We start from the raw sequence: 11,629 nt of genomic DNA on the forward strand, positions 1-11,629 counted from the left end.
AGAAGGCTACAAAGAATGATAATGAAAACTCAAGACTCTTTCCAGAGTCCTGACACGGCTGGCTGTGATTGGTCACTAAATCAAAACAATTCACATGAAACCAATCAAACAACCACCTGTTGGTAAGCAAGCTCCAAACCACATTCCAAAGCAGCAAAACACAGGAGAAGCAATCAGATAATTATTGTTTTCATTTTTCTCTGAGGCTTCTCAGCTTCCCAGGAGAAGAAATCCTGGTGAAGGGATTTTTCAGAAAATGTGACAGTGACAAGGCAGTGCTGCCCCATGCCTGCCCTGGGAACTCACAGCAGGTCACTCCACAGTGACACAGGAGGGGACAGCCCTCTGCAGGGACATGGGAAGGCTCTGGGGCACAGAAGTGCTGGGAGGTACAAGGGGGACAAGGGAAGGGGCAGAGGGAACCTGCTTCCTAAGCAAAGTGTGCCCTGTGTCTCTGGTGGAGCAGGGAGGAAAGGAGGATGGCAGCTGGAAGGCATTCCCATGGACACAGATGTTGTTCTGATTTTTTTAAGACTTTCTAAGTCTTCTGATGTTTACATTCTTGTAACAAACTTTCTCACACACTTTCTGTAAACAACTTATTGTTTTGCATTCTTTTATAAAAGAAGAAAAATTTGATAGGCTGTTGGTTTGTCCAGTGTCATTGGAGAGGTGGCACAGTCACCCTCCAATCCACTGTCACTTTTAGAAATCTATAAATGTCAAAGTCAAAAACTAAAGTCCCCCTTTTTTACCTTGAGAGCAGCGGTGTGTGCACTTTGTGTTATTTTGTGTCCTACAGTGACACACAGACATGAGCAGGAGGAGGGAAATATTTGCAGTAGGGACCCTCTCTCACTGGCTATCACTGTATCCTACTACCAATTTGCTCAGAGTGGCAGGTGCCATTAGGGCCTGGATTTGGGCACTGGGATGTACACAGACATTCCTCAGCTCCCTCAGCTGCTCAGGGAGGGGAAGATACACAAACCAACCAGAAGTGCAGGCTCAGAGCAAAACCTTCTGAGAGTACCTTTTCTCCTGGAGTCCCAGGCTCGCCCTGGTGAGAAAGAGACAAGAAAACAGAGTGAGAAACCAAGAGGAGAGAGCACAAATCCTCCTAGAGCTATCAGAGTGGGGAAAAGAACATTCATCTATGGGGGCCTTGAGTTGGTAAGGGCACAAGAGTGCTTCAGTTGCAAATTTTTGTGCCTGGAAATTCTTTTGTCTTCATAATCCAGCTTCCAGGCTGCCATAAGAAACCACCAAACCTCAGACTTTTAGCTTCCATAGAACAGTAACCACCCTGCAGGTGTTTACCAGATACAAAAGAGCAGAGCAAGACCAGACTCGTGTGCTGGCACAGAGGAATTTGCCACTCCCTGCTCTGTTTCCACAGGAGAGGAGCAAGGCTGCGGGTGCAGCCAGGAGAGGCTGTGCTGATCCGAGCTCCCCAGACCCGGGGTGAGGCTGCACACAGGTCTGGTACCTCTGCCAAAGGAGGCAGTTCTGATATTCCCCATCAGTGGGAGCTGTCCGACCATTTTCCAGCGCCCTGCGCTCTCCCAGCTCCAGCCCGTGCCCCATTCGAGGCACTGCAGCCCAGCACTGACCTTCATCCCTGCGGCCGCCAGCCCGGGAGCGCCCTGGCAGAGAGAGCAGAGACAGAAACACCTCGTTAGAAAGCAATCGGACACACATTTTTTTAAAGCGAAACACTATCAGTCAGGTAAAAGTAAAAACGCAAAACTCCACATCTTCTCCTTTCCAGAGCTCAGCAGGGATGCTGTAACACCACATAGCACACGTTCTCATTCCCTGAGCAGCTGTTCACCCACGGCAGTGGCTCTGGGTTCTGAGAGCTCTTCCAAAGGCAGGCACCATGAGCACAGCCCAGACAAACAGATTTCCACCCCCACCTCCCCTGGGTTTAGTCCTGCAAGTGAAGCAAAGGCCAACAAGCAGAACAAGGTCAAATAACCGAGGAATGCAAAGACAGAGCAAGGACCAAACCCCCTCCTCAAGGCTTGAGCCCAGATACCTCAGCTCAAGCATCCTGAGAAAGGCTGGCCCATACCCTAGAGCCTTGGCCTGGCTATTCCCCCTCAACCTGTTTGTATCACAGAAGACAAACCCTGCAGTAAAATGCTTCCAGGAGAGCTCTGAAGCCAGACACCTCAGGGGAAAACCCAGACTTCCAAGCACTGCAATTCAGGTGTCACTCTGCAGTGCACAGCAAGCCACCACCTTGGGACTGTGCAGTGTCCCTGCCCTGCCATCCCAGACAGGTGCCTCAGGAGGCAGCTGCTCCCACAGGGACTGCCACATTGCCCTCAACAGCAGCGATGCAAAGAGCAGGTTGTCCCTGTCAACCATCCTCTCTGCAATCTCTGTATCCCCTGTGTTAGCATTAGTCAGGTCCTGGTTAGAACGGGTCCAGTTAAAAAGGCAAATGTGAGGGATAACTAAGGAGGGGGGAGGGAGTGAAGTGGTGTTAGAAGCTGGGAAATATGAGGGGGTGGGATGTAGCACATGAGGCAGTGCAGAGGACTGGGAGCCAAGTTCAAAGTGAAAAAAGCTTGGAAAAGTTCAAACAAGGAGGAGTGGGGAGCCAGAGAGCAGCAGGATCATACCTCTCAGCTTTCTGAAACAGAAATCGGGGACAAAAGCTAAAAAACACAAGGACAGAAGATGGAGATCAGGGATTCTATGCAATAAATGGGGGTAAAAAGCATTCCAGACTGTCTCAGGGTCAGTAGGTTTTAGCCACTACGGGCTGTAGCCATGAAAGGGATAACGTGCAGCAAGTGCCTTTGGTTAGGACTTTGCAGAGCCTTGGGATGCCTGCTCCTCATTTCTCAGCCTTCAAACAGCAGTGACTGCAGACCACGTTATTTTCTAGTATTTACCCTCCAAGTGCAATGCACAGACATGCAGGGCTGCTCACACACTGATTCACTGCTGTGTCAGCCCAGGCTCCCCCCTGGGCAGCCCTGCTCATCCCAGCTGGGCTGACACACACCTGCAGGGCTCACCTGGGCCAATTTCCAAAATGCCAATTCCCTACAAACATCACAACTGGCTGCTCTCACTGGTGGAAAGCATTAAGATCCTGATGTTGCGAGTCAGCATCAGACTGGGCATGCCATTTGCTCTGTAAACACATCTTCCCCCACCTCTGCCTTCATGAATTAGGCCCTGCATTTTGCAATTTAGAAGCATGAATAATTCAGCTGAGGACAGTCACTGGCTCACAGACACACACACACAGTGCCTGTGCATCAGGGTGAGGTCAGGCAGACAAGCATCACTCCTCTGGTCACAAGGTACCTTAGAGCCATGTCTTCCTGGCAGCCCTGGCATGCCTCTCTCCCCCTGGAAGCAGAGCAAGACACACAAAGAAAGACAGCAAGAGACAGGAGATGAGTCCTCCCAGGGCTCCGTGGGGAGAGCCCAGGGCACAGGTGATGAGAAACCCTCCTGGCACCATCTTCCCCACTGACTGTCCTAGCTGGGGCCATTTCCCTCAATTCCCTCTCAAGCCTTACAGCAGCACTGACCCCACTGGAGGTTCACACTCTGCTCCCACATCCCAGCATGCTGGAGGGCACAGGGAGGCACTCAGCCTGCAGGGAGCCTGGTATGAACAAACCTATTTGGAGAGACAGACAATCCTTGTGCTGTTAGCCTGAAATTTGTCTGCTGGTAACTGGAAAATAAAACACCTTCAGGCAAACTGCATACTGTGCCTGTCATTTTCCTCTGGGTGTTTACTCCTTGCTTGGAAGGGCTATTTAGCAGGGATGTGTATATATATATATGCTTTTTTTTAAAAATAACTTTTTGTAATTACAGCATCCTCTGAACTATATTTTATAAACACTTTCTAATATCATAATATCCATGACTTAGCGTGGGCACCTCCTGCCCTACACTGCCCTATTTTCAGCAGTAAGGAAAGTAAAGCAATAATTAGGAATACTTTGTACTGGACAACGTGGATTGGTCTCTCTCCTTCCCAGCTATGCTCCCTGTCTTTTTTTAAGCGAGACCCAGCAGGGAAGACTGATGTTTTCTGCTGGGAGACACCCACCCTGCTTGCAGAGACCATCCCCATAGGGCAGCCCAGCCTGTGACAATAAATTCCCCTTCCCAAAGATTTTCCTGGAAGAACTGCCCGCCTGAAGAGCTGTTTAATGATTTCACCCTGCAAAAGCAAAGCCCCCTCGGTGAGAAGGAGCTCAGTAACCCCCACAGGGGCAACTCAGAGCAATCAGCTCCCGATGGGGCTGGCACAGCCCCGGGCAGCGGCGGGATCACACAGCCACCGGCGCTAATTAGAGAGGGCAGCAACAAACGTGACACTGAGCCACTGAAGAACAGAAAGAAACCCAGCGCCGGAGAAAAAGCAGGAAAAACAACTCTGCGGAACATCTTTAAACCCTCAAGCGTTTGGAAGCCATTGTAGCACAGCGAGTACCCGCTGGGCTGCTCCCTTTGTGATCCCCGGTGCTGCAGCCGGGCAGCAGCAGCCGCCCACCAAAAGCAGCCCTGGAACGGGGCAGCCAAGGCAGGAGCTGGCAGCCAAAGGCAAAACACCCAGCACAGCTCCCCAGGAGGCTTCAGGAAGGCGATCAGTAGCAGCTCCCAGCTCTCCGGAGCCTCGGGTTGGTTTAGGAAGCATCTCCCCCGTGTCTCTTGGGAGAGTTAGGCTACACCTCTGCCCCTCACACAGAAACCTCACACCCTGCTCTGCCTGCTGAGAGCAGCTTTATCCTCTCGGGGCGCCAACCATGCCTCTTGCCAATCAGACACCCCTCCTTTCTGCTCTTTGCTGGGAGAGGCAAATTATCAGGGGGTTATTAAGAAAGGCTGTGGGCACTTTATGGCTCCTTCTTCAGAGCAGGAGAAAAAGCCTTATCCTGTGAATCTTTCAGAAAAAATAAGTAAGGAAACATCAGTGAAGCTGAATGTGACAGGCTGGGGGCACTGAGTGAAATGCTCATTCAAGGGGCCCAGGTGATCACAATCACTGCCTAATGACCTTCATGAGACACTGATTTAGGAACTTACATGATCGAAGTACAAATGGTGGCCACAGAAAAAAAAAACCAGCTGAGAGACAATCTAGGCTGTGCTGCACCTGCCACTGGGTGGGGAGAGGTGGCTGAATGAACAAGGGCTCTGTGTGATACTAGGAAACCTCTTCAGGCCAGAGATGTTCTTCACTGCCAGCCAAAGCAGTGATATTCCATGCAGAATTGGCCACTACAGCTAACCTAGGAATCATGGTGTTTGTCCAGGGCTCCTCAAGGCAAAGAGAAGGTAAAATCTACTCTAGGTAACTGGATCCAAAGTTGGAAGATTTAAACGCCTTCCAGAGTCCCAATCAATCCTCCTAGGTGGGAGGACAACAGAAAGAAGCAATTTCCAAAGATAACAAATGCACGTGCTGTTGGATGCTCAGGAGCTGCTACTGAGTGAGGTCTGGCTGCTGATTTAAGAACGTGTCTGCACTTCCCTTTCAACTCCTCTGAGCAAAAAGAAAGGAAGTCAGGAGAAAAGTGACCTTGACAGTAACAAGTGACAGTCTGTGTGTGAAAGAAGCTGCTGCTTTGGGGCTGCAGAGGTGCTCCTTTGGAGCTGCAATTTAGTGCCCCAAAAAGCGTGGTGGGCTTCATCTCTGCTCTTCCTGTGGGGTGTGTAAGACATAAATAAAGGGCCAAGTAGCAAGACTGTGTCTCCAGGGTGGCCCCAAGCCAGGGAAGGCTCTCACCCTCTGGATGACCCTGAGACATGACTGAGCCTTTCCCTTTGCCAGGACCCACATGAAGAGCTGGCTAGTCCTTGTACATGGGCATGAGCAAAGCAGGTGTTCCAGGCTAGCAGTGAAACATGGGGGTTTCAGCAAGGACAAAACACAGCTTCTCCTTTCAGCCTTTCCTCCTTCCCAGGCAACACTCTGAGTTCAGTCCTTCAGTTGAATGGGAGACCTGCTGTCGAGAGAGCAGCAAACTCCAAGCCCTCAAAATAATCAGCTCTGGGTGTAATTCCACCTTCATTCACACTGGCACAAACAGGAGCAATGCCTTTGGGCTTGATGGAATTACACTGATGTGGAGATGGACACAGGGAACTAACTACATGCACTGCAGTATTTCTGAGGAGGTGTTCTCTTGTAGGAAGACAATCCCTGCTGCTCTATTCAGCTATGAACACAGAGCCTGCATTCCCAAAGAACATTTCTTTAAACTCCAAGTAATGCATCCTTGGTAAGCTCTGAAGGGGCCTTTTCTCTCTTCAAACAGCAATCCACCCAGATGGAAAAGATATAGAAAGTGTATGTGCTGCAGGATAAATGAGCTGCATGCCACACACTAAATACTTGAAATGAACGTGTCACAGTTAATGCCTTTCCAAATATTACAGGACCAGTCTTTCCTCAGGATGTCTAAGATGTATGGCACGACACAGTGTGCTCTGACTGCCATGAACACTTGCCAATGTTGTAATGTTTTAAGCACAGTCTACATTGAGTAATATACTTTAAATATATGGGTACAGTAAATTTCAGTCAAATAGATAACATCTGGGCTGAGACCATATGAGCCTGTAAAAAGTGTCCAGAAACAGACAGAAGAGCTGGTGCCAAACCTCAGCCTGAATGGCTGAGTTGGAGTGGATTTGATGCGTCAGCTAACCAGATTTTATGAGGAAACCCCAACCTAGCCCATCAAATAGGGAGATGTAACAAATCACCAGCAAGCTTCATAGCCAGAGAAATGCCTTTGGTAAGAACGGAATTCCTCCAAAGGGATGAAGGCAGCCTGAGATAGGAGTGCCTGTGGCTCATCAGAGCACAGATGTGTACTCCATCAAATACCCCACAGAGCTGCCTTGCACCCAGCTCCCCTCACAACCCATCAGCCCAAGCAGCAGTATCTCCCAGGTGACCTACTGTGAGGTAGGAAAACGTGTTTGTCGTGCCTACCTTTATGCCAGCATCCCCTTTTTCACCCTGCCCAGCAAAGGAGAGAGAAAAGGGGGGAAACAGAGAGGGACAGTGAGCATAAAGGGAAACCAAGCAAGCAGTAACAGCAAGAGATAAAGCAGCCAAAAGAGGGGTGTGATAAATGCAGCCCCAGCACTCCAGGTCTCCTCACAGCAGCATGGTACCAGTCAAGCACTGGCTGCAGCCCTCCCTCCCTCCCCAGGGAGTGCAAAGGCAGTTTAGGTTCTTGGAGTGGATGCTGGATGTTGCCCACAGTAATGCTCTTCTACATGATAAGGGTGCAGAAACCATTAGAACATTTCATGGCCCAGAGTACCCTCATTTTCACAGCTCTGGTGCAAAAGCCTCTAAAGGCTGGGTCTGTTTTATTCCTTAATGGGGGATGGTGTAATTCCTGGTTCAGGACAGCATGGAATCATCCTGGCCAACAATTGCCCAGATTCTTCACGCAGGAGCAGATGTTCCTGTCTACATGGTTCATTCCAGGCTCTAGAGAGCTGTCTCCAGCCCCGGGCCTTTGATATCCCTTTAGGACAGGCTGTGCCCCTTATCTGCCCCTCTGACTCGAGTTTAAGGGTTACCTTGGGGCCAGAGGCTCCAGGGAGGCCACGGGCACCAGGCAGGCCTGACTCACCCACCTCACCCTGAGGAAGAGAACAAAGAAAACAGTGGAAGAAGCAAACACAGCAGCAAGGAAAGGAGCTGTGGGTTGCCAGAAAGGTCAGCAGAGGTGTGAGAGGCATTTCCTACACTGAGGTGTCCCACACACACCAACCTACCCCTGGGTCTCTGGGAGAGGAGCAGATATTCAGTGTATGAAATGCATGGAGTGAAGGGAGCATCATATCTGAGTTAACAACTTTCCTCAATTTCGCTTTCTTTTCCCTTCCCGTGAGGATTTGGTGCCCGACATTCATCCACTCCTTCCAGCTTTCCCAGGAAAGCCTTGGGCTCACCCTTGCAGAGCAGGGCAGGCTCCTGGCTCGGCAGGGACTGAAGCAGACAAGTTGTTTCATGTAAGAGGAGCTGCTGGGAGGGGCCCTCGCCGGGAGGTCGCTGCCCAGAGCCGCCCTCCCTGCACACACGGGCCAGGATGGGCTCCCGATGGAAAACCTGTGGGTTCACTGGGAGAAGGGGCAATAAATTGTGTCTGTCTGCAGGAGTGGGCTGTGGTCTGCAGGGGCTGTAATTTCCACTTCCTGACATAAGAAAAACTTCTCAGTTTATACAGAGCTAATTAAAAAGCTCTCAGGTCTTGCCATTTTGCTTGCAGAGCGCCCATAAAGCAACGTGGAGATAACAGGGGACACAGGGCTCCTTCCTGCTGGGAATATTCACCTTCCCCTTCTCCAGCTGACATCTCTTTAGCAGTATCTCTTCATTCCCTCTCTCCTGTTTGATCTCCCTTTGTGTCCTTCTCTTCCTGTCTCTTCATTACACCCTCCAGGCTTGTCAGCCTTGCTGTTAATCAGCTGCTGCTGAAGGCATTTGGGCATTCCAGCTTCTGCCTTTTAACCCAGAGCAGGGTCAACTCCTTCCTGTATCCCAGAGAGCAATAGCCAGGGATTTGGCCCTTTGCAGCCTCCCATATGGGTCTGGATGCATAAGAAATGCATTTCAGCCTGGAAGTGGGTGTAGAGAGGCACACACACACACAGGGAGATATTTGTTCCACAGCTGCTGGAAAGTTACAGACAATTCTAGGCCCAGGCTCTCTTTACACAGGTGACAGCAGGGAATCTGTGGACCTGTTGCAAATCCAGCAGGAGCAGAGCTCCACAGGAAGCTCCAGCATTATCCACAGATTTTCATCCATGATTCTAGAAAGCATCAGTGCACTTAGTTCATGGAACAACATTGGAGCTTCCCTCCTTACCTTTCTGCCAGGGTATCCCTGAATCCCAGCATCTCCCTGCAAAAGGCAACAAGACAAAAGAAAGTGAGGCTTGGCCTGAGAGGGACAAACCTCTGCTCTTTTCCCTAAGTAATTGTTTGGATGGGTGAGCATTCCATAGGGAAATCTGCCTTTTGCTCAGAGTGATTCCAGTGAGCTCCTGTCCCTTCAGACCCACAGGTCAGCATTACTGCACTGGGCTGAGCCCTGGCAGACAGCTAACACGTGTCAGCTCTGTGCCCCAACTCCCTGGTTCCTATCTCCTCACCCTGGCTACATATCTCAAATAAAAACAAATTCTGTTGGGTGGCTGCAGCTGAAAAACAACAACAACCACCCCCTCCCTCGCACTTTGGCAAGTGAATAAATGGCAGACCGTGGCAGAGTTAACAATAGCATTGCAAAATCCATTCCTGAAGCACTGGGAAATGCTTTGAGAATGGAAGAAGCCAATAAAGCTGTGTGTGGCAAACAATTTTGCAAGCTGGGCTGATGAGGCGTGCCTGGCTCAGTGGAGAGGCAGCTCAGACGTGTCGCCTGGACAAAACCCATGAGTCAGCACAGGGGCTGGGCCCCAGAGGCAGTGCTGAGCTGGGTCAGAAATCCTTCTCAGCTCTTTGATGTAACCTCGTTTACCCCTCCTCCATCCATCAAAATGGATCTGTCCTTGTCAGGAGAGCCCATCTCTGCTCATCATCTTTCTACACCTCTAAGTGAGGCGAGATGTCTCACCTTTGGTCCAGGAGGCCCAGGTAAGCCCTGTGGATAAAATCAAAACAGACACTGGGGTTGGAAAGTGTGACATTACATGGACAGCAGGGTGATGGGGGGATGCTGGCTGGTTTGATTTGAAACACCCCTTAGAGATTTGCACTGCTGAGCTCAAACATCCCCAGTCTATTCTTCATGTAGATATCTTAGTGCATACACTCAAATAAACTTATGCCCACATCCCCCCAGGTTTGGTTCTTGCTCAATTTGAAGACTAAAATCTGCTTTGCCTTATGCATTATGCTCCAGAATCTTTTTTGTTTCTCTGGCTTGCTTGGGGAACTTGTTCCCAGCCCACTGCAGCTCTGGAGTAAATCAAGCATTTGCAGCTTCCTCTGGCAAGCTAAACAGAGAGAATGTATTAACAAACAAACCACTTGTGTCTCTAAATGAGAAATAACCAAACAATTTACCTGATATGAACCATGAAGCATACCAGACATACGTGTGTGTAAATATAAATAAACAAAATATCTATGCAGGAGCTGCCTGTGAGCAGGCAGGGAAGGAAAACTGCTCTAGATATGCTCTGATGCCTTTGCCACCTGCTTTGGCAATTCAGGTGTTTAGCCATCCTGTCCTTGGCTCCTCAGAGAGAGATGAAGATCTCTCAGAGAGAAATGTGGGTGCTGAGCCCTGTATCGTGTGGGGAGAGGTGCATTTGCCTCCAGGGATGAGAGCTGCTTTTCCTGCTAGCAGCCCTTGAAAACTCTAGGAGATGGAAGCTCCTTTAATTCCCAGTGGCTGCAGAGCCAGCATGGCACGCTGGCCCCTGCAGCTCCCAGGAACACAGCTGGATTCTCATACCCACCTTTCCATCTCTGCCAGGCTTTCCAGGTTCTCCTGCTCTGCCCTGTAGCAAGAGAGAGGTACATTAGCAGCACTCTCTGTCCTCTGCCCTGCCATTCAGCAGTGGTTTTATTTTGTAAGTGGTGCTTCTGCTCCCACCCTCCTCGGCTGCTTGCTAGGACAGGGACAGGACTTCAAAGGGGTGCCAGGGAGCACAACAATTACACCCCACGTGTTACTTCCTCCCCAGGGCCATCTGCAGGGGCTGAGGAGGAGGAAATGAGCCTGGTGTCACCCCCTGTGTGTCCAGATAGCAGCAGTGCCCAGTTCCCATCTCTGCCTTCCCTCTCACTCCCCTCCTTCCCCCAAACTTCTTCCTGTCCACACACCCACATTCTCTGCAAGCCTCCTGTCCTGGCTATCTCAGCTTCCCAAGCAGCAACAGAGGCCAGAGGAAGCAGCCTGTGCCCTAGGGGATGGGGAAGCAGAAGGATTTCAGTTTTGGTAAGGACTTACAGGGGGTCCAACTGGCCCAGGACGTCCTGGGATTCCTTCGGGTCCTGCTGGTCCAGGGGGCCCTGGTGGGCCAGGGGGCCCCGGGGGACCTTGGATCCCTGCCTGGCCTTGCTCACCCTGCAGTTTGTAAAACAAGAGTTACAGCAGGCACAGCAAACCCTTCACATCACCCCCCTAAGGGCCCAAGGCAGGCCAGCCTGACTGAAGCAGAGGAGATAGAAGCAAGTCCCAGGTTACTGCCAGGAGAAGTTTCCAAGAGTGATGGAGAGCCCTGCTGAGGACACTGGGCTGCCTGGGAAGCAGGAGCCAGCACCCAATGGTTTGCAAAGACATCTGAGGTCACCTGCTCAGAGCTCCCTTCTAGAGGGATCTAGTGATGACAGAGCAGTCCAAAGAGACCTTTTTCTTCATTGAGCCAGCCAAGTAAAATTTATGTGTCAAAGACCAACATCTCTCGAGTCTCTGAGGAGGCTTTCCAAAGCACTTGACAGTCACATGTGAAGCAAAGCCTCCCGTGACGACACTGGCACTTCCAGGCAGAGCCACCTCAGCCAGTTTTCCCCCATACTCTATTTGTTGGACAACACTCCCTCTGTTTCGCCAAGGACCAAAAGTAGAAATGCCACAAACCCCAAAGAAAATAACAT

At 50.5% G+C, this 11,629-nt stretch overlaps 1 protein-coding gene across 5 annotated transcripts in view; it reads right to left on the reverse strand.

The window, feature by feature from the left end:
- COL13A1 (collagen type XIII alpha 1 chain) overlaps window positions 1-11,629 on the reverse strand; it is an 86,385-nt gene that overhangs the window by 25,370 nt on the left and 49,386 nt on the right. For all 5 annotated transcript variants that reach the window (XM_031063597.1, XM_031063600.1, XM_031063599.1 and 2 more), the window contains 6 exons: window positions 10,983-11,099; window positions 10,489-10,530; window positions 9,639-9,665; window positions 8,889-8,924; window positions 1,614-1,646; window positions 1,034-1,060 (listed from right to left, as the gene is read on the reverse strand). In XM_031063597.1, the coding sequence (XP_030919457.1) occupies window positions 1,034-1,060; window positions 1,614-1,646; window positions 8,889-8,924; window positions 9,639-9,665; window positions 10,489-10,530; window positions 10,983-11,099 (282 nt within the window). The remainder of the gene's footprint in view (window positions 1-1,033; window positions 1,061-1,613; window positions 1,647-8,888; window positions 8,925-9,638; window positions 9,666-10,488; window positions 10,531-10,982; window positions 11,100-11,629) is intronic.

Source organism: Geospiza fortis, unplaced genomic scaffold (assembly GCF_000277835.1).
Source record: "Geospiza fortis unplaced genomic scaffold, GeoFor_1.0 scaffold637, whole genome shotgun sequence".
NCBI lineage: Eukaryota > Metazoa > Chordata > Aves > Passeriformes > Thraupidae > Geospiza > Geospiza fortis.